Genomic DNA, 27850 nt, shown 5'->3' with positions numbered 1-27850 from the left:
TTAGAATAAATGTTGATTTTGTATTTCCTAAATCAAGGAATTTAGATAATATTTGTTAATCCTGATTTAAGTGATATCGTTGTATTTGAAATATTTCAAATCATATGTAAAGCTCTATAAATAGAACTATGTGCTTAGATCATATAATTAATGAAATATGTAGCTTATTAAAGCTTTCATGTGTGGATGTAAGCTATATGCCGAACCACCTTAATCTGTGTGTCTTTCTCTCTTTCCTTTATTTCATATTATTCCACTTTATATGTATCTTATTATATGTTCCTATATAGGGCAACCAATGGGTTTTATTAACAAATTGCATGTGTACAACACAAAAGCTTATTTTGGTTGTAGTTTGTCGTCACCTCATGTCTGTGCTCTGAGGAGACTCTAAGAGAGAACCCCAGATCCTAATACAAGCGACAACAATATCAAGTATATTCATCTAAAAAAGCTCATAAAAAGCTTTTAAAAAAACAAGGCCATATAAATTAACTTCAAATTTTTTATTTTTTATTTAAAAACAAAAAAATACAAAACAAAATGTAAAGCAGATGTTAATGGTGGTTAGTATAAAAAAACTACTAGCACATGTGCGGTTATGAGCGGATTTCATAAAGTCCAGATATAGATACTAAAATCCGCTCTCTACAAAGTGCGGATGCGAATGCAAAATAAAGATTATCCACACATAAGAGTACGGTTTACGCCCCCTAAGTGCATGTCTTTTAAATGTAACACCTTTCCATATAATTTGACAATAAACTCAACTTTATTTCATTCATATGTCAATATATAAATGGGAACACATGGAATCTTCTTCCTTTTCTTGCTTTGCTAATAAAGCACAATGTGTTGTCTTCTTCTTACCTCCAAATGACTTCATCATTCAATCAATAAATGGTATGAACTTTTACATGTGTATATGTTAGAGCTAGCTAAAGTAATAGTTATTAGTTGAGATGTTGAAAGAAGACCAAATTAATTTGGACATTTGTCCAAAGTTATTTAAAGTGTTAGAATTTCCTCAAGATGAAGACTTTTTATCATTTTTATATGTATGTTTTACATAAGAAGAATGGCTATCTATTTTTGTATTTTTTTTTTTCTGTTCTTTGTTTCATTCGAACTGATTGTGCAATGTTATCTTGATAGTTGTTTACATTGTTTGCTGTTCTTTCTTGTAGTGTATATGAGTAAAATTAATCAAGATAAGTAAATATAGACTATTACTCTCAAAGAATAGTAGTAAAAACACAAAAACCTTCGCCATTAACTCTCACATTTCTTATAATTAACTTTCTCTTTTCTTATTATTATTATTATTATTATTATTTTAAGCAGTTTTGATATTACAAAAATAATCGAAATTTATTTCAAACCAGTCTGAAAGAAATATCCTCCAACCCATTTAAAATAGTGCCAAGTGTCTATAAACATTTAAAAGACATATTAAATTCTTAAAGTCATTAATAACAGTTTACTAACTTAGGGTCTATTTGAAATTGTGTTTGAGGGGTCTAAAAGTGTTTTTAATACTTAAAAAGTCCGTTTAAAAAAAAAAAGTACTATTTTGGTAAAAAAAAATTAAAAGCGTTTTTCAGCATCCAAAAAGCTTAAAAATGGCCAAAACGCACTTTTAGCAAAAGCTTAAAAATGAAGCTTTTGCTCAAAAGTTCTTTTTGACTTAAAAGCTATATTTCTCAAACATAATCACAAACAGGCTCTTAGAGTAAATGTAATGTGCATTTTAAATGTTTATAGACACTTGACGTTATTTTAAATGGGTTGGGAACTCCCATATTATTTTCGAAAACAAAGCAAAGAAAGCCTAGCCCCCTCCCCTCTCTGCTAGGGTTTCATCTCTAGCAGCCGTCGGATCAGGCCCTCCTCCCCTCTCCCTCTTTTGCCTCCCCCCTCCCCTCCCATTGCCCTTTTTCGCTTACTGAGCTAGCCTATTTACCTGATGCCCCTAGCTCTTTGGGCGATTTTTTTCCTTTCCCTTCTTCTCCGCCTCTTCCCCTTCCTTTGATCCCTAGTTGTTTTTGTTTCTTTCTGTATTTGGTTTTGTTGTTTTTTCTACTTGTTTAGGTACACTTTGTGGGTGATGCTCTTAGGGTTTCATTCAAACTTCCCCCTCCATTTGAGTGCGCCGCCAATCTCCTCCGCGTGCTCCACCGCCCACCGTCCTCTGCTAGGCTTTTTCTCGCGCCCCCATCCTGATGAGCTTCCAACGCCCCTTCCGTTTTCGGTTTCCGGCGAACACGCGATCGGCTCTTCTTTCCAGCTGCTATCATCCTCTTGGTGTGCTTTTTATTTTGTTTATTGCCCTGTTTATTTGTCTGACTTTCCTTTTTTTGTTCTTTCTATCTTGTTTTGTTTCCCTGTAATCGTTTTTGTTTTTGCTTATAATAATGCTCGGTCCTCTCTCTTGATATGCCTGATACCCTTCGGGTTTGTTGCTTTGGTCCACACCTTTGGATTGTGGATATGAATGTTATCCTGGCTTTTGGTTTGAGGAGGATGAGCTTTGGCTTGAGGTTCTTTATCTTCAGTGCCGAGGAATAAGAGCTACATATATGCATTAGTTTGAGTCTGTTTGGTGCAAATTTGCTGTTTAATTTGAAAATTAGTCATAGGTTAGCATATTTTGTTTGAGTCTAGAATGTAATACGTCATCTTTAACGCTTGTAACCTCGTAGCTTTGATTATGGTTGCTTCAGAGCTTTTGCTTTATGTTATTTGAGCTTTATGCTCGTTTATCAATGAATGATATTGAATTGATTCTTTTTTTGAAAAAAAAAAAAAAAATTGGTTTGAGGATATTTCCTTCGAACGAAGAAAATTTCTGTCAAAAAAAAAAAAATCATATTTTTCAACATATTTATTTTCTTCCATCTAAAAAAACAAATAATTGAAATCATTTTTGTCTCTTTATTTTCGTTTTTTTTTTTTTTTTTTTTTCTTTGTGTTGATTACCTCCAAAATAGTTAATCAGAAAAAAGGTTGACTCAGGACCACCGACGCAATGCGTTCGTTTTAGGTTTAGCACCTTTGCTTTCCCATGTCTGCCAATCAAAATAAAGCTTAGTGCCTACCTAATGTTCTTTTATTGACTTTACAAATATAATTAACCCATTTTTCTAAATTTTTATCCAATTTCATTATTTTTTCCGGCATGACGTTGAATCTGTCAATCTGATCAATGTCGGTTTAGAAGTTGTTGACGATAAGCTGACATTATCTTAATCTTAATCATTTGGTCTAAAGAGTTTGGTACTATTGACTTTAGAGAGAGATGACATTCTAGAACTAATGTATTGTCTTACGAAATTTAATTAACACTCTCGTCCCGATTGGTTCAAAATACAAAAAAAAAACTTTATTATAATATCCTGTTGAATTATTTAAATTTATAAAAAATAATTATTTAATTAATATTTTAACAATAATATTTGCACTAACTTGCCTTTTGAGACAACTATAGATATATTCAAGCTTATTTACATAGAGCTTCGTTTATGTCTTGCTATACCGGAATGTTTAGCATTTTTTTTTTTTTTTTCTCTTGCAATCTTATTTAGGTTTTGTTTGATTCGACGTAAATTGTTTTTCATTGAAAAAATCTTTAATGAAATAAATTTTTTTTTTAAAAAAAAAAATCTTGAAAATATTTTTTGGGCATTTAGCTCGTACGGAAAATTAGCGACATTGAAAAACAGCCGGCAACCTCCAGCGAACACCGATGGCTGATTATGGCAAACTTCGGCGGAAATGGAGAATGAACTATGAAAGGTAGTGCGTGCAAAAATGAGAATCTCAAAATCTCAAAATGATTTATGATTTTTAAAAAGGAAAATAATTTTACAAAAAATAAAGAATGTTTTTTCCTAATCAACCGAAAATGTTTTCAGTTTGACCACGATTTTCAATCATACTAAACACCGAAAAATAAGAAAAACATTTTATATACTACAAATATTTTACGTCGAAACAAACTGTACCTTAGCCGTCTTTGAATTCATTTGCCTCTCTCTTTCTCTAACAATCTTCAACCAGCAAAATGGGTGTAAATTAATTAAATTTCACATCATAAGAAAAGAAAGGGGTACTCTTAATTCAAGCATGCTTGAATGGACCATGCAGCCGTGAGTCTTAATAATATTCTTTCTTCTATGAGACTTTAGTGTGTGCATATATATCTTACGCTTTGCTAAAATTTAAGAGGATTGAATTCAACAAGTTAAGATATAATGTTAGCTTTGAAAAATGGGTAATTAGTAAGTGGGGAAAAAATTGTACTCACGTGGAAATATGTTGAAAAATTGAGATAATTAATTCTAAGTTTCCAACCTAAAAGTAAAAGAGGGGTTCATCGTCATATATATATATATATATAGTGGTGATATTACGCACGCCACCAAAAATTACCATTTCAACATTTTTTTAATATTGTTTGGTTACTGTTCACATCAACGTAAAGCACTGTGCACTAACACTAGCGTGGGTAAAATCACCAGTCACACTGCACAAGGGGATTAAGATCAACCACTTAATTAAGTTGGTGACCTGCTACCCGTTGCCTTCAAGTGTAAGCTTAGTCCAACTCATTGTCGAATAAGAAAATCCCAGTTGTAATATTAAATGATTTTTGTGAAACTTTCAGAGCCATCGAATTACAAAGTCAATTAATGCATATTGCATGCAATATATATCAACAACCAGCAGATCATTTCAGTCGTCAGATCATAATCTCACTCTGAAATTCCAACCACCGTCAAATATATTTTGATGATATATAATTAATTCATAATCTAGAATGATAAACGATAAATCCCTTGTGGATCCATAACCAACCATGCATGATCCACAGCACTTTACCAGATTCCCTGGGTTGGGGACGGGGGCGGGACCACTGCTTTTGCAAAATACTAAAGTCGATTAAGACAAATCACCCTACAAAATCCATTTCTCTGTTATTGATTGAAAGGGGCTGCCTGCATTTAAAAGATGCCTCGACAAAATTTACTCGTGTCTTCATGACTTTTACCTATCACATTACCCAACGAATTAATTAATATAATTAATTTGTTGAATAATCCTTCCTTGAACAAATCTAATTAAAAAATATATATATAGGGAAAAAAACCGTGTTTTTGGGTAAGATGAGCTGCCAAATTCCTTTGCAACTTTCCACAAGAAACAAATTAAAGGAGACTATTTTTACCATAAAATATGCAAATTAAGAGGGAAGTGAGACCATTCCTGTTACCTTCATAATATCAATGAAGTCAAATCCAAATATATATAAAACACATTATCACATTACCTCATGACTGTACTCTCTACCTACAAAATAATTTCGAAAAAGAAAAAAAGAAAATGATTGATCATGAGAGACTTAGTCAAGCTTTTACCTTTCACATTTCCCCCCCTTATATAAGGCAATGTTGAGCACCCATTGATGGCAGCTTCTTCATTCTGGAAGATGATGATGAAGAAGAAGAACCCACATCTCAGAATAATAGCCCTCTGGGTCTGGGGCATCCTCTCTATCCTACTATTGATCTCCAAACCCTCTCACCAAGCTTCTTCTTACACCTCCCCTAGACTCCAAAAGGCTTACACTGCACTCCAGGCATGGAAACACCATATCACCTCCGACCCCAAAAACTTCACATCAAACTGGTGTGGCCCAGATGTCTGCAACTACACCGGTGTCTACTGTGCACCCGCCCCAGATGACCCCCACACCTTAACAGTAGCCGGAATAGACATCAACCACGGTGACATCGCCGGTTCGCTACCGGAAGAGCTCGGCCTCTTGACCGACCTTTCCCTCTTCCATCTAAACTCCAACCGCTTCTGCGGCACCGTCCCCCCCAGCTTTCGCAGCCTTAATCTTCTCCACGAGATTGATATTAGTAATAACCGGTTTTCGGGCTCATTCCCTCCGGTTCTTCTTTGCCTGCCTTCAATCAAATTCATTGATATCCGGTTCAATCAATTCCAAGGTCAGATTCCTCCCCGCCTTTTCGACATGAAACTCGACGCTTTGTTCATCAACGACAACCAGTTCCAGTCGTCGTTGCCGGAAAACATCGGTAACTCCCCGGTTTCGGTTATTGTTTTGGCGAACAACAACCTCAACGGTTGCCTGCCTCCCGGTTTGTCGAACATGAGGAACACGTTGAACGAGATTATCATAACGAACAGTGGGTTAACGGGGTGTTTGCCTTCGGAAATTGGGTCGTTGAGCGGCGTTACGGTGTTTGATGTGAGCTCTAACATGCTGGTTGGTCCTTTGCCGGAGTCGGTGGGGAAGATGAAGAGCTTGGAGCAGTTGAATGTGGCGCATAACAAGCTGTCCGGTGAGATTCCCGCCGGCATATGCGTCTTGCCTAAGCTGGAGAACTTCACCTACTCGTATAACTATTTCTGTGGTGAACCGCCCGTGTGCCTGAAGCTGCCGAAGAAAGATGACCGCCAGAATTGCATCCCGGATAGGCCTTTGCAGCGGTCACCAAATGAGTGTGCCTCTTTCTATGCTCATCCACCTGTTGACTGTGGTGCCTTTGGCTGCTCACCTAGAAGTCCCCCACCGCCACCGCCACCTCCTCCTCCGCCGCCACCGCCACCACCTCCGCTGCCTCCCCTCCACCGCCTCCTTCCGCCACCACCTCCCCACCGCCGCCTCCTCCGCCTCCGCCGCCACATTGGAAATGGCATTTAGCCCCGCCGGTGCCTGATTATAATCGTCCATGAGCAGCACTTGCTAATTGATGGATGCAAACTATATATCATATATATATATATATATAGCTAGCAAGTTTCCTCCAAAAGATTTTATTGTTGCTTTCTTTTTTGCAACTTTTTAAGAAAAAAGATGAAAGGATTTTAAATGATAGGACCTGTATTTTTATAGATTTTTTTTTTTATTTAATTGTTTTTCTTTTAAGTTTTATTCAATGCTGAACTGACATGGCATGTGGCAATCTATTTTATAATTGACTTTTGGTGCCTTTGTGCATTGTTATACACTCTCCATATCACATCACATCACTATATAACAAGAGAGTGTAGCTTAAAATTTGAAAAACAAAAAAATAAAATGTAAAATGTAAAATTATTATCTTTAATTTACTTGATTTGTAATTAGATGTATATTATATTAAATTCCTTAAGGGAATATTTCGATGTTGAAGATCATTATCTTTTTTTTTTAAACGGGAGTCCCATTGGTTTCAAAGCTCTTCACCCTCTTTTATATGGATGTATATATATATATATATATATATATATATATTCTAATAATTTCTTAGTTTATGCATGAATAATAAATTAAAAAGTTAGAAAAAAAATGAAAAAAGTAAGGTGCAAGAATTGGGGTGACCTGCGATTGTGAGACACCCCCAGAGGAAGGCTGGGCTATCGAAATGAGTCATAGCTTCTATCTTAACAAAATTGCAGTAGTTATGGACGCAAATACGGTTGTGCAAATTACTGCTAATCTTATTGCAAGGATCAAAGAATTTATCAATAATCACTAAATGATAAATAGATATTAGGGAAAATTGCAGTTTAACCCCAAAGTTAACAGCGTTTTTCAATTTGAACACCAAAGTTTCAATTTTTGCAATTTGACCAATTGTATCCAAAACTTTTTATATTGTCCATAATTTTTATTTTTTTTATTTTTTATAAAAAATTTTAAAAATAAAATAAAATTCGTATCTCGTGGTCACCCCCTCGTCTATTTGGTCGCTTTCAGACCTTCAAAATTTTTTTTTTCATAAAAATTAAAAAAAAAAAAAAAAATCAGGGGCAATATGGAAATTTTGGAATAATATTGGTTGAATTGAAAAAAATTGAAACTTTGTGGAGGTGGATTGTAAAAATTAAAATTTTGATGTTCGAATTGAAAAACGTTGTCAACTTTGGGGGGGTAAACTGTAATTTTTCTTAGATATTAACATCTAAAACTCTATTAATTTTACGACCTCTAGGGTGGCAGTCAACCACCCCTAGCCCGCAAGCCACCCCCTATTCCAGCCTTTTTTTTTTCAATAAAAAAACTAATAGTTTTAATTAACTTATTTTATATATTTATAGTTTTTATATTTTATATAGTTATATATATTTTTATTATAAGTGACATTTGTTATGATTTTATTAGTTTTGACATGACAATCCATCAAGTTTTTTTTGACAAAGTGAGACAGGAAAGAGTAATTTGTTATTTGTATGCTGTCGAAATATTTTAATACCATATAAAGCTAATTGCAAATCAAATAAACCATATAGATTGACTTTGCATTTTTCTCTTTAAATTTTGACGATTAGAGTTTTAAAATTGTGGCAAGTGACATTTTAGAGTTTCTAAATTATTGAAAAGTACGTGGCATATTTTTCTAGCATTTTGTTTAAATAGTGTAAGGCATTGGAGCTCTATGTACTACAAAAAAAAAACAAGGTTTAGTGACATGGTTATTTGGGGCATTTTTGGCCAAAAATACGTTCCTATTGATTTCACAACACTTGATTATGGGCACTTGGGACACGTCGGTTTTTATGGCAACTAGAATTTAAGTTTGAACCTTTTTTTACAAAAAAACGCTTTGAAAATGAGACATTTGGAATAAAGTGCCTCTTTTTTTAAAAGGAGGCGCTTAGTGGTGAAAAATGCTCCATTTTAAGAAAGGGGCGCTTCCTAGGCAAGCGCCCCCTTTGAAAAATAAAATAAAATAAAATTAGAAGGCAATGATATTGGTGTTTCAAAAGATGAAGCATGCAAATAAATCTCAATGACTTGGCTAAATCTAGTGTTGTGCTAATTTTAAAACACATTGGTTAACTAAGTGAGCCGTTTCTCACATTGTATTTAGAAGCATTCTCACAAACAAAATTTACAAAAAATATTAATATTATTATGCTTCGTATGTCTAATGTATGAATGCAATAATAATTCATGTTATACTTATATAAATATTCAATAGAACTTATTGATAAGAAAATCATTTTCTCTTTACAATCTCAATTACACATTTTATGACGATGTAGCTATTTGCGAAAATATTGTAATCATCATGATAGTTTTTGGGTTAAATTCACTTTACCACCTGAAGTTTCAGGAATTTTTCAATTCGAACCTTAATGTTTAAAAATTAGCAATGTACCTCTCTAATGTTTCAAAAATTTTCAATTCAGACCCTCCGTTACTAATTTCTATCAAATTTGATGGAAATCATCTCACGTGAAATTTTAATGCCCTCTATTCTAATTTTGCCCTCATTAAAACCTATTAAATTGAGGGTAATTACGTAATTTCATAGGTTTTAATAAGGGTAATTACGTACTTTCATAGGTTTTAACGAGGGCAAAATTGGAATAGAGGGCATCAAAATTCCACGTGAGATGCACGTGGGATGATTTCTGTCTAATTAGACAAAAATGAGTAACGGAGGGTTTGAATTGAAAATTTTTAAAACATTTGAGGGGTTCATTGCCAATTTTTAAACATTGAGGTTCGAATTGAGAAACTCCTGAAACTTCAGAGAGTAAAGTGAATTTTCCCCATAGTTTTTTCTTTGTCGAGATCGCTTTCGTAATATATATTTACATGTTTGGATATACAAAAACGCTCACCATTCTCATTCAGCCCCCTAAATTTATTCATTATTTTTATTATTTTAAGGATTTCTTTATTTTCTTTATCTAACATTCATATATTTAATTTTTTTTCTTTTAATGGTTATATTTTTAAAATTTGTACTCCTCACCATTATTAATTCATAAGTCATTCGTATCTCTCTAGGCAATATTAAAAAAAAAAAAAAAACAAAGGAAAAAGAAAAAGAAAAAGAAAAAGAGAATAGTTAACAGTGCGGTAATTTTGTGGGTTTGGAGAGAGTATGGAAGAGAAAGAAAGAAGATGAAATGAGAGATTAAATTACCCTCCCATCCCACCAAAATGACACACCCACCCTCCAAGTAAAACCACCCAAAGCACAAACTACCGTATCGAAGACCTATATAACCCCACACACAAAATTAGGGTTTTTGTGCTTTTTAGAAGGGTTTGCTCCGCATAGCCGTCGTCGCTCACTCACCCTCTCTAAGCGCCTCTCATCTCCTCCAACCATGGCAGTGGGGTACGATCTCTCTCTCACCCTCTCTCCATGTACAAATGTGTGTGTAAAATGGTATACATGGATTTATGAGGCACTGATGTAATGGTGTGTTTGTATGGAACAGAAAAAACAAGAGGATTTCCAAGGGAAAGAAGGGAGGCAAGAAGAAGGCGTGAGTATTATCTTCTTATTTTTCATTTGTTTTCGTTTTCGTTTTTCGTGGTATATACTGATTTGCATATGTGTGTATGTATAGGGCTGATCCGTTCGCGAAGAAGGACTGGTATGATATCAAGGCACCTTCAGTGTTCGCTGTGAAAAACGTGGGCAAAACCCTCGTTACTCGCACCCAGGGTACCAAGGTGAGTTTTTTTTTTCTTCACTTTCATTTTATTTGTTTGTTTTTTCATTTTTATGGGTTCAGTGCGCTGTTTGGTTACCGAGAAAATGTCATAAATTTAGTTCAAATTTTAATATGGGACTTCTCCGTTTTATCTTGTTAAGCTTTCTATGTAGCTGAAGATTGATTTTTTCTTTAGATGTTTCAGTTGTCGCTTGCCTAATCAATTATCGGATGTTTAAACTTAACTGGTTGGCGTATTTGGGTTACACGGTGATCGTTCAACTTGTAATTGTTAACATGCCCCAGATTGACTGATTAGATCTATGTAAGTGTTGTCTTTGTGCTAGATTTTTACGTAGGACACAGTTTTGTGTGCGATTAATGGATTTGGAATGTATCGGAGAAAACCAAGGTATCTGATTTTCTGTGCTGTATGGTTGTTAGTTTCATTCAATTGCTCGGTGGAGGTTCTTGATTTTGCTGTTCCCAAGGGTGAACTTTTTAGATTAGATTTCGAAAGCCTTTGTACCTTTCTCTCATCAACCAAGGTTAATCAAATTTTAAAGTTTTATACTTATAAAAAATCTTATTTTTAAATTTAGTAGCTTTGGGACATTTTGTATTTTGCTTGTGAGCCCTTGCAACGGCAATGTTTGAGTAGAGTGGCACTTGAATTTGTTCTTGATGTGTTCAAGACTTGTATAATGTTTCAAGTTTGTAATCCTCTTCGCCGTCTCATTATAAAACTATGAGATTTTTAGAATATGGAAGTACCAATTCGCAGTGCCAAGAATGCTTGAGCCGGCCTTTTATTTTGTTCCACTAACACTTGCTGTTTTCCTTTCCAGTGTAAGTTTTTAATACGTTATATTGTTTCTTACACTTTCATCATTTAATACTGCCCATTAAATCTGTGGTCTATGTCTTTGTTTCTGTGACAACTTTTGCTTTTGATACTTTGTAAAGTTTTGGAATGATGTCAATAAATCAATGTGATTCTGCTCCCTAGTGTGATTTTGCAGAGTTTCTGTTGTCCTTTTTATTATGCTTGTTGATGGTGAACAGATGTTTACATGTGTATGTGTGTAAATATAAATGTGACCTCTCTTGTTTCCCTAACAGATTGCATCAGAAGGACTCAAACATAGAGTCTTTGAGATATCAATGGCTGACCTTCAGGAAGATGAGGATCACGCTTACAGAAAGATCAGATTGAGAGCTGAAGATGTTCAAGGGAGGAATGTGCTGACAAATTTCTGGGTATGATTGAATTATATTGTTTCATCTGCTGCCAACATTGTTTGTTTGATGTTTCTAATGAAAATCAAACACACCCTGCTTTTTTCTTATTTCTCAAACATTTCAGGGAATGGATTTTACTACAGACAAGTTGAGGTCTTTGGTAAGGAAATGGCAGACAATGATTGAAGCTCATGTGGATGTGAAGACTACTGACAATTACAGTTTGAGGATGTTCTGCATTGGATTCACTAAGAGGCGTCAAAACCAGGTCAAGAGGACCAGTTATGCCCAGTCTAGCCAAATTAGACAGGTGATATTATAGTATTATGTTTTGGCTAACTAAATAGTTATATAACAATTTTTCAGCAGCTAGAGCAAAGATGGTTTGTTTTATCACTTCCACTGTGTTGTTCTATAGATATGTGATTGTGTTTGTTTCTTGTAATTCCTGAATTGTTTTGTCTTTACTGACTGGAATCAAATGCAATGTGTTCTATTTTTTATGCTTCTTTATTAATGCAATAACAAAGAATAATCTAGCCAAATTTTCATCCTTGGCTTATACCTCAAATAATCTGTTGCTCAATGTCTGTTTTCTATACATTAAAATTGGTTGTCAACTCCGTTTGGTTTAACTGCGAAGTGTGGTAATGGTTGTCTCATCATCTGAAATGCCATATTTTGATATATCTTTTACCTTCATAATACAAATAATGTTGCTTTTGTTTTGTTAGATCCGTCGCAAGATGAGGGAGATAATGATCAACCAGGCATCATCTTGTGATCTGAAGGAGTTGGTTCGCAAGTTTATTCCCGAGTCAATTGGCAAAGAGATTGAGAAGGCAACTACAGGCATCTATCCTCTACAAAATGTCTTCATTCGGAAAGTCAAGATCTTGAAAGCTCCAAAATTTGATCTTGGAAAGTTGATGGAGGTAAGTCTCTCCTCTCTCTCCCTATCTCCCTATACATTTAGTATGTGTACAACATCAAACCAGTTAATTAATTACACTCTGGGGCTTACGAATTTGTGTCATCGTTAGCCCTGTACTTGTGGTTTTATCTCTTGACATTTTTGAACTCCAAATTTCTGTATCCTGCATATCATAAATCATGTCATGTGTTTGGACCAGTTGAGCTCCACATGTAATTGTCTGTTGTGGTCTCTGTATGTAGGTTCATGGTGACTACTCTGATGATGTTGGCGTCAAGGTGGAGAGGCCTGCTGATGAGACAATGGCCGAGGTGCCTGCTGAACCAGTTGGAGCTTGATTGAATGAGGGATTCTAAAAGTTGCATTTTAGCTGTCCTTTATTCTTTTTTCTTTTTTCGTGTTGCCCCAAGAATTGGTTACTCTAAAATTCCCCGTGCGTTGTTCATGCTTTTTTGAGAATTAGAACGGTTGTCATTAAAAAACACATTTTTGTCTGTTTAATTAAGGAGTTATTTTATTATGTTCCCATCCAAATCCATCTGAAATGGGCATGAAATGAAATGCTTGTCTGGAGTAATATTCGATATGGGTGAGTTACACTTTTACACCCACCAAGTTTGAGTCTACGTTTAGATTGCATGGATTAACTTCTCTCATTGCAATAGTTTGCGCACGACACGATGAACATCTGCATCCTCGAATAGAATTTTTGTCCAAAAATTTTAACTATTAAAGGGCAATAGCCTCATTTGAAGTAAACATGAACATGGTTAGCAAGGAGGTTTATTCCTCCACCTTTGAAGTTTCTGTACCGGTTGAGGTTTAGGTTCTGGACCCTGGACATTTTGCTTAGAAAAAGAAAATAATTTAGCAGGATGGCAACAGGGTACCCTCTTCAAATTTTACTTCCATGAGATTGACATAATACTTTCAACGAATTTTTGGATTAATCCTTGTAAAATTAAAATAAAAAGAGGATTAGTTCTTGTTAAATAATTAAAAAATTTTACTTCCATGAGATTGACATAATACTTTCAACGAATTTTTGGATTAATCCTTGTAAAATTAAAATAAAAAGAGGATTAGTTCTTGTTAAATAATTAAATAAAAAAAAAAAGAAAAAAAGAAAGGGATTTAATGGTTGATTTGGAGTATGGTGTTGTTGAACAATTGTAAATAAAAATATATAGGATCTAACATTTGTCTTTCACTTCTTCGCAGTTGAAAGATTAAGAACAAAATTAAGGCCAAACCAGGAGGATTACTAGTGTAGTTCAGTTCAGCGGTCGACTCAAAATTCATAAGAGCTGTACCATTAATATTCAATGGTTTCCATCCAATGGATACAAGAAACTTGTGACAGATTCATCAACCTGGAATTGAATTGAGCAGCTGATGATATTGAAGCCGAGACTCTTAGGTTGTATGAAGGGCTAACGCTCTCCCTGCTTCTGTGTCAAAGCTATCAAATCCCACCTGTTTGGCGACTTGTAAAAACTACTTCCTCCCATTTAATGATAACTTTTGTCCAATTTAATCATCATTATTCAACATTTTTGTCTCTTAACTTCAGAGCAGAGGACCATGTTGATGAAGCTTCTGTTAAGCAAATTGCATAATTTACTTTGATGGGCATCCATATTATAGTTATGCGATAACGAGCACAAAGTCAAGTTTCTCTGGTTCCAACGTTGTTGAAAACTGTATGCTTCAAAATTTGCATATAGAGCAAGTCTTAGAAGAAGCATACAATACAGGGTTTGCATCTTCCGCGGTTTCCATCAACAATGGAAAAGACAATTACCCCTTCAAACATTTTTTTTTAATATATATCTTGCAACCCTTGAAGGATTTTGGAAATTTTATATCTTACTACACTACAAAGCCAACGAAGTCTAGTAGATTAAACAGCAACTTTGTTGGCTCTTTCACGAACACTACTGAATTCAACAAACAAGACTTTCCCATCTCCAAGGTGTTCAAGTTAAGTTCAAATGATAACAGTTACATCCATGCTTTTCTACTTTAGTTTGTGTCAAACAATGCCATTCACATGACCTAACATCCCAGACATACATAAGAAACTGCTACTGCACTGAGTTGCTTCAGAGATAATGATAAGTCTTGTGATATTCACAAAATAAAAATGCTGGAAGCAGCAGCTTATTATAATTAGATCAGTGCTAAATTCTTTAAGATCTTGTAAGCTAAAAATACACGATTTTCTCTGATTACTCCAAGAAATGACCCCCTAAACATATTATTGGGAACATCTCAGACTGAAACTTGTGGCCAATGAAACGTGCTTTCCCTCTTAATTATTACCTCAATCCCCATTAGTTGAAGGTCTTGTACAGCCACAAAGACAAGCCTTCTTACGCCTCCCGCCAATTCTTCTCCCATCACTGTAAATAAAATCTCTCAGGAGAATGCCTGTTCTACTTTTTGAAAATCTGTATTTCCCTTTGCTTTTCTTTTCTTCAACCAATTTCAGCAGAACATACTCGATGTTTTGTAATTCAAACTGCAAACGTCCAATCTTCTCAGACACTTTTCGTGCCTGTTCCGTTACTCTCGTTCGGCAGATATCTCCAGCCTCCAACTCTACGGAAGGTCTCCCATCCAAAGATGAGGAGGAGCTATCTTCAATTTCCTTCATCAAATTATCATTGGTATCCACCAGCTGCAAAACAGCCTCCTCAACTTCTTGTAACCGTCTTTTGACTGTTTCATATTCGATGTCATTGGTCTTCTTGTTTCTCTTGTGCATTTCCATTTTCTTTTTCAGATCTTGTAAAGTCGTTTGAAGACTTGTCAATTTCTGAGCATCGGAAGCAAGTCTCTCCAGGATCTTTCCCTTGTTGCCATCTTGATTTGTCTCTCTAACACTTGTGGATACCTCTAGCTTGTCAATGCCCAACTCCTTCTCGACCTGTAATTCTGAGGAGAGAGGATGACTCTTCTTCTCTTCACGATCAAACTTGTGGCACGCAATAACATCTTCCACTGGTGCAGATGTCTGCTTTTGTGTCTTGTTGACCATCGGATCCTGGCTGTAGTCCTGCTCTGCAGTTTCCCATAACTCGAGCATCTGATCATCAGCTCGAACATTATCTCTTCTGCATTTTCCATATAATGAACTATCTGAGGCTTGATCGAGCGGAATATCTTTCATCAAAGTCCCATTTTCAGGTCTAGTCTTCTGTGACTCCAGATCATTGGTAAGGTCATTCCCAAGTTCCATCTCTTCCTTTTTTATTCCCTTCTCTATACGCGACATGCCTTCCAATTTCAACTCTTCAGTCTCCATTATCACATCTTCTACTTTGATGTTGGTTTTTATGTTTTCTTGTGTTGCAAGCCTTTCCATTTCTTCCACCACTGTTCTTTCTACAGCTTTAATCCTATTCTGCATCTTCTGCAAATCTGCAATTCCATCAGGTATCACAGTACTTCGATCTTCTTTAAGCTCTCGACAGCTCTTCTCATGAAGGTGAATTGTCATTTCCTTGTCCTAAAGATAGATGCATGTCAAATAAGTATGAGATCTAGCAAAAGACCATTTATAAACATGAAATCTAGATAGAAATCTTGAAGGGCCTAAGACTGTTGGATTTCTGGTTTCAAATAGGACCCTTCAAAAGCATAAAAAAGAAGAAGATATAATATACAAATCAGCAAGATCTCAGCATTTATACAACATATCAGATAGATGAACAACAATAGTTTATAGCACAAACAACAAATCTGTGACCCACTACGATAAGATTAAAGATGACTTCAACTTTATATCAAGTACTCAACCTAAACTGTCGTAGTCAAAATAAAATTCTCATTGGAAAGAATGTGATGATCAATTCAGTTTGGAAAAAATCAGAAAGACATAATCTGCGGGCACATCAAAGATAATGGGATGCGACGCCATAATACTGAGTCCACAGCCATGAACACTACAAACTTATTGTAATTTCCCAATAAAACAATGAACCTGTAATAAATTTTTACTTTTGCATCAGTTACCTACACATGCCGAGTTAAGAATGTCCTAATACTAATATACAATTTGGAAACATGGAACCAACACATGGAAAATATGGAGATCAAACTTTCTATTGCCAAATGCTAGTATTAAATATGAATAAATGCCTGTACAAAATATAAAAATGGTTTTTCCATCACTCACGTGTAGTAAAATTCAGTTTAAAACCCATGATTGTGTGCATAAGTTTGAATATCACACAAATTAAAATTTAGCATAGCCTGTAAAGAGACAAACAGTTTGCTATGAACAATGCATGGGTGCAGAAAATAACTATCAGGGATTTTACTCAGGAAAATAAAGCAAAAATAAGAAGTGAAATATATCTAGAAATCAATAATAGAAAGGGGGATTTAGATCAGCATGAAACACATTGATCAAGGCATGTGAAAAACAGCACTGTCGTTAGAAAAAAAATCCCCTTATCAAAACAGCACTGTCGTTAGTATTAAATATGAATAAATGCACTGTAGTTAGAAAAAAAAAAAAAAAAGCGGGTTTCCCAGCATCCACTCCAAGAGATACAACAATCTTCCGGAATGTTTCTATGCAATGACAACTCCTACAAACCCTAATGGCCCAATGCTCAAAAGAAAATACATGCAGAAAGTCTGAAGCATGATAATAATGGAGAAGAGAGAAATGAGGGTGAGAGCTCAACACTAAGGAGATAAATGTTGCAGCAAGAAAAGACCACAGGGGACCTCCACAGCCACCATGCTGTGGAGGTCCATGATGGCAAGGGCCATGGAAGGCCTCGTCCATGGAGGCCCATGGAGGACTGCAACTAGTCATGGTCATTGAGGCCAATGACCTCCATGGCTCCATGGCCATGATCAGCTGTGGTTCTCCCCAGGCACGGAGGTCCATGGCCTCCATGGCCAGGACCGTGGAAGGCAGGCCATGGCAATGGTCTCCATGGCTGTGGAGGTCTGGCCATGGAGACATGGTTGTTGCCTTCCCGCGGTTGTGGCCATGGAAGCCATGGACCTCCATGGTCCTTTTCTCCTTTTTTGTTTTTTGTTTTTGCTTTTCTTTAATAAATTAGATGACACATCAGACAATATGGTCCCCACTTAAACAGCCTCCGTCAATAATTTGATGGAAAATCTAACAGAGGTCTTGGTTTACAAATGCCCAAAGCATTGGTCTTAAATTCAGCAAATTGAAAACTAGAGTTTCAATGTAGATAAATGCTAAAACACAAGGGGGTCATGACATAGTTTCCCTGGTTTAAAATTAAAAATTTTAAAATCAAAGCCCAACAATAAGTACTAGTTGTCTAAAGATAAATCGCCTCAAAACAAAACAACCATGGAAGAAGACTATAAGCCACAAGTATTACATGATAAATCACCATTTATCTCAAAAGTTTAAGCTAATAAGAAATGATGAATTTAGTATTTATGATTAATATTCTAACGCTTCCCTTTAGGTGTGAGCTAAAACTCTTTCTTATTAAGTGTGACATGTCATGACTACTACTTTAATACCATGTTAAATTACCACTTGTTTCAAAAGTTTAAACTAAAGAAAAAGTAAATTTAGTCATTTTATAGGGTTTATTTTTTTTTTAATTTTTTTTTTTTGAGGGAGGAAAGCAGGGCATTGTGCTCATGAGGAAAGAATACTACCTTTTCTTCAAGATTTCCTTCCATGGACTTGTGAAGAATTGCATTGTGCTCAAGAGAGGATATATCATCTCCCAAAGAAGCTATGATGGGAACATATGCAGATAACTGGGCCTTCAGTCCTCCAATTTCACTTTCCAAGAGGCTAAATCTTTCCTTCATATGTTCAATCTCCATACTTTTTGTGGCAGTTTCATCTTCAAGAATCTCACAAGCTCCAGCAAGCTCTTGAACCTTATTTTCAAGTAGAGCTTCACGAATGGCAGAAATGTGGAGATCAAAATAAAATGTTGCAGCCTCAGACTCCCAGAGTTCAAATCCATCTCTCTTCTCTTGCAGCTCTGAACTCAAATTCTCTTCTCTAATCCTATGTTCTTCAATTTCTTTACGTAGTATTTCTACTTCAGACTCCATACTTTCACTCACTTCACGAAGGCATTCAATTTCCTTCTCCTGAATTGAGTTATCTTCCAACACTTCAAGAATCTGTTTCTCTAGATTGTCTCTGATCACTTTTGATTCTTCACATTCCATCTTCAGTTCATCAATAGTTCTGAAAAATTCAACATTCAAGTTCTCTGTAGCCTTAATCTTCTGTTCTGCTTCTGAAAGCTCTGTTCCCTTCTGTCTCAGAAAATCCTCTCCAATGGAAATTTGATTGCATAATTGGTCATTTGAGTCTTTTACTTCATTGAGCTCCCTCTCCAATTTCTCTACAGACTCATTCAGATGTAAATTTTCTGCCTCTTTAATCTCTATCTTCTTCCCCAACATTCCAACCTCCCCCTTGAGGTCACTATTGACCACATGGAGACTGCTGATATTTTCAGCTAGTGCTTCTAGTTCAACAGATTTCTCAATGGAGAAGCTCTCAAAAACCAAAGAGAGGTTGCTGAGAGCTGCTGTTTCATGGAGAATGAAACTGTTTTCCTCTTCAAGCATATGCTTTTCCTCATTCAGGTCCAAAAATTTCTTAAGCAAAGATTTCTTCTCCTCAAGCAACATGAAATTTTCTTCCCGCAATGCCAGGTAAGCACCCTCCAAATTTATCAGCTTTACACCCAGAGTTTCCAGTTCAGCCTTTAAAGCATCCTCTCGTTGCTCGCCCTTGCCCCTTTCCAACCTCAACTGCCTATTCATCTCTAGAAGCTCGTACTTGTTCTTTTGCAGCATAGCACACTGCTCTGTCATGACTTCAAACTCATGCTCAATGAACTTTTTCCCTGACTCAAGCTCTGCACCCTCTAATCTCAATTGCCCAAGTAAAGTTAAGAACACTGATTTTTCAACCAGCAGCTGCTGCTTCTCATCCTCGCTTCTCAACAGAGAGCCTTTTAAATCCTCAATGCCATCCAAAATATGCAACACAGGTATATGCTCCTGACCAATCTCATCTACATGCCCATTATTTCGACCAATTTGAACAGCCTTGAAAACTTGATGGATTGCCATCCTCAACTTTTGGATTTCATCTAACAAGAATTCTGCTTCTACCTGTTGCTCAAGATTCTCACCTTCCAACTCTGTAATCAGTTTATCCGAAAATTTGGATGCTTCAACATGTTTTTGACATTCAATTAATAGAGATAGATTCTTTTGTTCCAAATCTTCTATGAACTTCTGCAGGACGAAAATCTCAACCTGAGCGACAACTGTTCTATCCAGTTCTTCTTCAAATCCCTTCTTCCCCAACCTACTTGCTTCTTGCAGGACATGGACTTGGTTTTCCAAACCCGCCAATCGAGTCTCACTTGACTGTACATAACTCGCACGCTCTTGTTTTTCTGTAATGAGGGAACCCCGCAATTCTACCACTTGGTAAAGTGTTAACTCCTTCTCCTTCTCGAGATCTGAATATTTTTCTTCTAGTCTTGTAAACCTCTCTTCCAGGTTGCTCAATCTCTGTTCAACGTTTTCCAACTTAGATACCAGGGTGCTTCTCTCATTTAGAAGATTGGACTTCTCATTACTGAGCAACTGGCATAATTCTTCTAAGCGCTTCGATTTTGCCCTTAGACTTTCAAGCTCAACATTTGCACTAGAGAGTGAATTCTCCAGCAAGGTGCTCTTCTCCAAGAGCTTCTGCATATTCTCGGTGAGAATATGTAACTGTGAAAGCAGAGTAGCTTTTTCAGCAAGAAGTGTGGATTTATCTCCATGAAGAAACTGACAGGATTCCTGCAAGTTCTTAAGCTTCTCTCTCAATCCTTCCAACTCAATATTCATTCCTGATAGGGAACTCTCCAGAACAGCATTCTCTTTCGAAAGTTCATCCATATGCTTCAACTTCTCATGAAGAGCTTCTCTCTCATCTCTTTCCATTTTGCAGATCTCTTTCAGCTTTGAATTCTCATCTTGCAAGTCCTTCACATATGACTCAAGGCATTCAGGATTCAGACCTACAGACTCCACTTGCTCCATAATGGCCTGGTATCTTCCATTCAAGCAGGTGATTTCCTCCTTCAAACGGTAAATCTCCTGCTGGAGGGCATTGCTTTGGTCTGCTTTTAGTGTAAACTCGTCTTCAATTTTCTCCTTCATTGCCTTCAAGCCAAAGATTTCATTTTGCAGATTCTTTAATGAAAAAGTGGAAGAAAAGTTCAGTTCATTCAGGCTCCTGTTTTCTTCCATGACCCTTTGAAGTTCTTCTTCCATCCCATGTTTGCAGATCTCTAAGTCCTTCAGCATCTGAAGCCCATTTTTGAGCTCGGTTACCAGAGCTCTCTGCTCCTCTTGAGATCGAGAGTGTAACTTCTGCAAAGCTTGGAGAGTGGCTTCAACTTGGTTAAACCGTGATTGCTCCTCCTGCATTAGAGTTTGAAACTTTCTCAACTCATCATGCTTTTCTGAAAGTTCCTGATCCTTCACTGCAATCTTCTGCACCAAATTGTTTGCCTCTAATTGCAGAGATTGATTTGATCTCTCCAAGAGAACACACTGTTCTTCTGCGCTTTTTAATTTTGCAGCTCCCAGAAGAATTTCGCTATTCAATCGTTTGGTATCCTCTTGGGTATGAGAAATTTCACTTTCCATCTTTGCTATTATCTCCAAGCACTGCTTGTACTGAAGTGCTGCAGCTTCTTTCTCCTCATTTAGTTTCGTAAGTGCCTTTTGAAGTGAGTTAACTTCAGTTTCTGCTCTTTCAATTTGCTCATTCAGCATTCGAGCATTTTCCTCAGCAAGTGAGATTTTAGTCTCCAAAACAGATATCTTCTCAAGACATTGTTTGTAATGAAGAAGACCCGACTCCTTTTCAGCCTCTAATCTAGAAAGTTCTTGCTTGAGACATTGACTTTCAGTTTCTGCTCTAATAGCACGCTCATTGAGTCCTTTTTCATTTTCTTGGGCAACAGATAACATATTTTCCAGGCTAGATATCCTTTCTAAACACTGATTGTATTGAAGAATACCAGCATCCCTCACAGCTTCTAACTCAACAAGGGCTGCCTTCAGTATTTTAATTTCGATTTCGGCCTTGCTTGCTCGTTCATCAAGCCCACCAGCATCTTCTTGTGCATGATTAAGTTCTCTCTCCAGATGAGATAGCTTCTCCAAACTCTGCTTGTATTGAAGGAGGATAGTTTCCTTTTCAACTTGTATCTCCGCTAGGGCCTTCTTTAAGGTCTGAACTTCGGTTTCTGCTTCATTAACATTAAGGCCTTTTCTCATCCTTCCTTCAGCAACATCTGAATTTTGTGGCACTGCTTCTTTTGATCCAAACAGCTCATTCAGCTGTTTAAGACCCCTTTTGCTTATTCCAGAATCAAATTCTTCTGAATTCCCCCCATTCCTTTGCATAGTATGTAAGCTTGTTGAAGAGAATCCCAGTTCATCCTTGTGCAAGTCATCCGGGTCTACCAATGCACGAATTGGATGCAGTCTTTCTGGAGTATAAGGTTCAGCCTCAGGGCCTGACGAACCTGAGGGTGAATCATCAGCCAGCTCATAAGGCACATGGTTAGGAAATGCTTCTGCCATGGTTCGATGGGCCTGGCGAAGCTCCACAGTAGCATGATCATACCTCTCAGCTAATGCACGGTAAGCTCGGTAGAACTCCTCTACCAGTTTCATAAGCTCTGGGCGTTTCTTATAGTACATCTCTGCCCTCCTTGCAAAAGAATCTGCATCTTCTTCAATGAGCTTGATCATTGCTTTGACTTTGGCATCCATGTCTGTAGGAACAGATTTAGGGTCAGTTGAGAATGTTGACTAAAAATAGCACGGAATGCATGTGACCAAACTCATGCAAAAATGTGCAAAAACACACATAGAGCAGCACATCCACTTGTTTTGCCATCTTAAATTTTTCTAGTGGTTAATAATGCCGTTCAATCTTCCTAGATCATATCCCATGTAGAATCACCAACTCTTGCAAATTATATAAGTGGATTAATTGCCTCCGATTCCTGTCATGCACAACTCAAGGGTGATTTTTTATTGGATTGTTTCAGATACATTTTTGTGCGCATAACATGCGCCAGCTATGACAGATGCAACAACAAGACCTGGGACATTTAAGTTGAATATGCACAAGGTGAAGTAAATCGCTCTAAATCTAGGAAACGTTGCCATTTAAGTTGGTTTCAACTAGTAACTGACAAAATGAAAGGGTAATATATAAGAAGTAAACGATTTATTCAAAAAAACTACACAAATTGAAGGAAGAATATTCAAGTATTCCGCATCATATGATTATGTTCTTGGCTATGCTCAGTTAAAAGTTGAAAAATTAAAGTAGGCTGTTTTCTATATTTATTTAGTCTAATAAGTTCCACTTTAAGTTGATTTCAGGCCTACAGCAGTAACCAGTTTTAGTAATTAGAAAGCTAACACCAACAACAGTACATGCAAAACAACAGATCTAGCAAGAAACACAGCAATAGCCAATCAAGCCATAAGGAAAAAATCAGCACCTGTAAGATTTTCCTGAAGCCATTTTGAATTCTTCGGGCTATTGTGGCTGTCCCACCACCACGAGTATAAGCGTCTGGACTCAGAATGTAACAAGGTAGCCATGACTCCAGCGACAAACAACAGAACAACTGGTTTTGACTTGGCAAAAGCCTGGTCGTTATACCAGTAATAAAAACCCAAGTAATGAATCCAGGCCAGAATACCAATTAAATAAATCCCACCAATCTAAACGCCACTTTTTGGCTCTATATTTCTCACTCCTTGCACCTAGACACCAAGATCATCAAAACAATATATCAGTATAAGGCAAACTTTGGAGTTTGACCTTCAGAAACCTGTAAAGTTCTTATAAGCTTCTTCAGAATATAGGATGAAATAGACTACCTGCTCAATTGGACACAAGGCCAATATTTGAGTAAGCGCTACTCCTCACTTTAGTAGCTCAGACAATCAAATCAACTGATCCAGAGAAAGGACAAAATAGGATTATTAATAGCTCATCATGAAGTAACAATTAAATCACGGAAATGCAGGGGGACCAAAAACACGACAACCAGGAATGCATAACTTGATCCCCCACAACCCAGTCAAAAGCTTCACTAAAATCACCTGATGTCCTGCTCAACAAGCCCCCCCCCCCCCGTAAAAAAATGTGTGTATGCATAAACACACAAACACAATATAACAGGTGTGTGCGTGTATACATAACAGTAGGAGCCCCAGCCCAGTTAACAGCAAAAACAACGTACATTGAGTGATCCATGTAAGAGAGAGAGACAGAGACACAGACAGAGACAGAGACAGAGACAGAGCTCATGAGCAAGTGAATCTACCACTTAGAAGGAGCACAGAAATGCAAATGGATCTCAACAAAAATGCGACTTATGAAGTATAAGATCAAGAACTTACCAAAATGATGGATTCCACTGATGGTTTATGATCCGAAAGCGAAAACTGCCATTCAAAAGGAACACGAGCAACAATTATGAGCAGATGTGTCTCAACAGAAACTAAAAAAGACAGAATCTTTACTAACCATAAAATCAAGAATTTTACCAAATGAATGAAATCCAGAGATGGGTGCTGATCCAGCAAGCAAAGCTACCATCCAAAGAACACAAACTCGTAAATTTTAAGCAAATAAGCCTCAACCAAAACTACAAAAAATGATCACTTAACGAAACTATTTGGATCAAGTACACACACCAGAAGAGAAGAAAACTGCTGATGGGGTTTTAGCCAGCAGCTGTGATGCTAAAAGTACAGCTGCCTATCATTCTTCTCACCCCATTTTCTCTGCCAACTCCCAGACTCTCTCTGTCCTTTCTCTTATGGGTCCTTTGCATTATACTCTGAGATTTGTCACTGAACTATTTGATGACGCATCATCTGCAAAGGAGACAGAGACCGAGCCAAAAAGTACTCAAAAATATTGAAACTTTCCCTTTTTCTCTTTTCTTTTTTATTTCAGAAATTTACAAAGGCAGATGGGATACTGTAATTATTATTTGGCTTTGTTTCTGTGCATCTAAATCCAGAATAAAAGACTTGATTTGCTTGTTAATAGTGTAATTAATATTTAATTAAATGCGATTCGTACTAGTAAACGATCATTTTCTTCAGGTTTTTTGCTGTCCTTTGTCGTTACTTTAAACTGTACATTTTGGTGGGTGGAAAGCTGCCTAGGGAACTCAAAATGACTAATGTAGCCCTGATTAACATCTTTTTCTCTGTCATACCCTTCCTTAACATCTCAAACATGTCTTTCGTTGGGGAATCCGTCGGTTCGTCTAAATTGCCCGGTACGGATATAAAGAGATCACGAGAAATGATACATGCTATACTTTCAATCAACTTTCATTCTATTAAACCTATTGATTTCTTAAAAGGGTTGATCCAAGAACCGATAAGTACATTTATATCAATTCGGTAAAATAAGAATAAAATAAAAGTGTAATATATAGCAATACTTGTATCTATAATATTTTCAGCAAAATTATTTGGATAAACATGCTTTTAGGATCTTGGGATAGCTTCAACCGATAACCGGGCATGCCCCTTGCATTATTTACGGAGGTTCGAATCATTTATTCACTTAAAGTTTGTTTGGTATTGCGACTTTCATAGGTTAAAAAGTGCATTTTTAAACAAAATTACAAAAAAGCATCTCGTTTAGGTGTGTTTTTGAACAATGACGGTCTAAAAATGTAAAAATATATATATATAAAATTTCAAATCCCAACAAAGGGATTTGAAATTTTATATTTAGGGTTTAGTGTAATTAAACCCAATCCCTACTTTTGAAAGGGTTAGGTGTGCATACGAAATTTTTCCTTCTTAAAAACCATATTTTTTTTTGTAAAATTAATTTATTTTTATTATTTAATTAAGATTATGAAAGTAATTTTTCTAGTGTTTGATTATACTAAAAACAATCTACTTTAAAACCAACAAAAAATGGTTTAAAAAGTTGATAGGCAGTAACTATGTAATTGTACTAATGGTGGTGAGAATAATGAGGGAAAGGTGGTGGTTGCCATATTTTTTTTTTTTCGATTATAGTCTATAGAATCGATATAATAAGATCTACAATTGCCATTAGATTAGGCAGCAAGGCTCGATTGAGTTAGGACGTCCATTTCTCCACCCTTTAAAATACATATATATATATATACATTTTATAAAAATGTTATGAAGATAACAATAAGATTTTTTTTTTTTTTTTTGTTTAAAAAAACTCTCAATCAAATGAATGGTAGAAGAATGAATCCGAATTTGAATCCAATTTCATCACATCTCTCAAAAGAGCCGTTGCGAGCATCAACTGATCTTATTCAATAATGGTTGGTTTTTTCTTCTAATGAGAATTTTATTCTGTTCAAAGCGAAAAGAATAAACTAATTAATAAAATATGATTTTGTAATTTTTTAAAGCAAACTTCACATGCAATTCAATCCACATTCCATGCATTGCCTCTAATTAATGTCTTTGTTAAGTAAGATTCATATATTTTTGCTGTGTTCTCAAGTTATGCAGTGTTATTAGATTAACTCTTAAGGGTGTGCAGATTTTCGAGCTTAGTCCACTTAGGTATATTAATTTCTATTTTTCTTTATATTTTTTCAATGTGATACTCAATACTTACAAGTGTACTCACAACAAGTTCGAGAGTAGCAAGGTAGAGGAGAAAATAAACAAGGCTATTGGTAATAGGTAGTGCTAAAGTCGTAGAAATCAAGGTATAAATGGCAATGAAAGGCTTGAGGAGGTTAATGGGAGGTCGAGGAGTAGAACAAGGGCTCTCTACTCACAAGTTTGAAGAGGGTGGCATGAATGAAGCAAAAACCTTAAACCCTCCTCTTTTATATTTTGGTTATGACTTGATCCGCAGCTGCATTAATTATAACTCAGTTTGAGTGAGAATTAGGCTTGTTTGAATGATCCATCATTTAACCTGTCACACGTTTTGCATTGCCCTAAATTTCCATTCGTTCGAACAAGACCAAGTCTCATTCAAATGATGCTGCACAATCTGCATTATTTTTAAACTTCGACACTTTCTTTGCTCTAATAGTTACTTGCCTAAGTATCCTTGCTAATTATCAATTTGTAACACTCACTCCCACATTTTTTATTACTATCATACTAGATTTCACATTTTCAAAGCGGAGGGTTACTCTCTCTCTTAGTGTTTTGTTGTAGGTGAGGCTTGAGGTTGATAGACATTTGGTGGGTTATTGTGGAGGGAGGGTCGAGCGGCCAAAAGGGGTGGATGAGGGTGGACAAAGTACGTCAACGAAAGCTCTACTAGGATAATGATCATGACTTGGAAGATGGAGGATCGGGAGGAGGGGAAGGGTGGGGGAAACATGTAGAGGTGAGTAGGGGAGAGGTTGATGGCGGTTGGAGGGAGGCTAGGTTGCACGAGGGCACGAGTGCTGGTGAGGAGGAGGAAAGGTAGGAACATGAGGGTAAGGAGAGGACTAATATGGAGATCTAAGATCTCTTCGTCTTTGGTCATCTTTGACCCTTCTGGCCTACTTCGCCTCCAACATTTCGAAGACAAAGGTTAGGCAGAAATGACCCTCATCTGAATAGAGTCGAAAGTTTTTTTACTCTTTCGACCAAGACAAAGGTAAAATGCAAAAACTTCATTTCTTACTCCGTGACTTCTGATGCACAATCCGTATTTAGAGCATGTTTGAGATTGTATTTGATAAATAAAGCTTTTAAGTAAAAAAGTCAAACAAATACTTTTTGAAATGTTTTACCAAACATGCCAGCTTTTGTTTAACACAACTTTTTAGAGACTAAAAATACTCTTTAGACTCTCTAACGCAATCCCAAATAGACTATTACTTTAATACTTTGTTATGATTATTTGCACAATAATCCAAAGGACTAATCATAAAATACAACTTCAAACTACTATTGATCTAGTGTACATCCAACGTGAAAAGTATGTTTTGTGCAGTGCCTTCAATAACCTATCTGATAACCCCAAGTAAAACATTATTGGAATTTAGAATCTAAATTAGATTAGGGTAGGGGCATGCTATTCTAATAAAATTGGAAATAATATGAGCACCTTTTTTAGAGTGGGCCATCACCCTTTAT

At 36.3% G+C, this 27850-nt stretch overlaps 3 protein-coding genes across 3 annotated transcripts; 2 read left to right on the top strand and 1 right to left on the bottom strand.

Annotated features, from left to right (window-relative positions):
* Nucleotides 1-5267: 5267 nt before the first annotated feature.
* Nucleotides 5268-6765, top strand: LOC132178244 (leucine-rich repeat extensin-like protein 6). Its single transcript, XM_059590693.1, is given in 2 exon segments — nt 5268-6650; nt 6653-6765. Coding segments are annotated over 2 exon segments (1299 nt in total). The 5' UTR covers nt 5268-5464.
* Nucleotides 6766-10043: 3278 nt separating this feature from the next.
* On the top strand, nt 10044-13169 carry LOC132178874 (small ribosomal subunit protein eS1y-like). Its single transcript, XM_059591448.1, has 7 exons — nt 10044-10151; nt 10255-10302; nt 10387-10492; nt 11596-11733; nt 11840-12025; nt 12450-12650; nt 12892-13169. The coding sequence occupies exons 1-7, from the start codon at nt 10141-10143 to the stop codon at nt 12985-12987; spliced, it is 786 nt and encodes a 261-aa protein (XP_059447431.1). The 5' UTR covers nt 10044-10140; the 3' UTR covers nt 12988-13169.
* Nucleotides 13170-14781: 1612 nt separating this feature from the next.
* Nucleotides 14782-24653, bottom strand: LOC132176953 (protein NETWORKED 1A). The gene is made up of 7 exons (XM_059589119.1): nt 24440-24653; nt 24290-24334; nt 24143-24187; nt 23618-23692; nt 23233-23500; nt 18323-22491; nt 14782-16163 (listed from the first exon to the last, which is right to left on the bottom strand). The coding sequence occupies exons 5-7, from the start codon at nt 23333-23335 to the stop codon at nt 14976-14978; spliced, it is 5460 nt and encodes a 1819-aa protein (XP_059445102.1). The 5' UTR covers nt 23336-23500; nt 23618-23692; nt 24143-24187; nt 24290-24334; nt 24440-24653; the 3' UTR covers nt 14782-14975.
* Between the last annotated feature and the right edge of the window lie 3197 nt (nt 24654-27850).

Source organism: Corylus avellana, chromosome ca4 (assembly GCF_901000735.1).
Source record: "Corylus avellana chromosome ca4, CavTom2PMs-1.0".
Classification (NCBI taxonomy): Eukaryota; Viridiplantae; Streptophyta; class Magnoliopsida; order Fagales; family Betulaceae; genus Corylus; species Corylus avellana.
The sequence above is the reverse complement of the archived record's forward strand: the minus strand, read 5'-3'. Positions and strand labels throughout refer to the sequence as shown.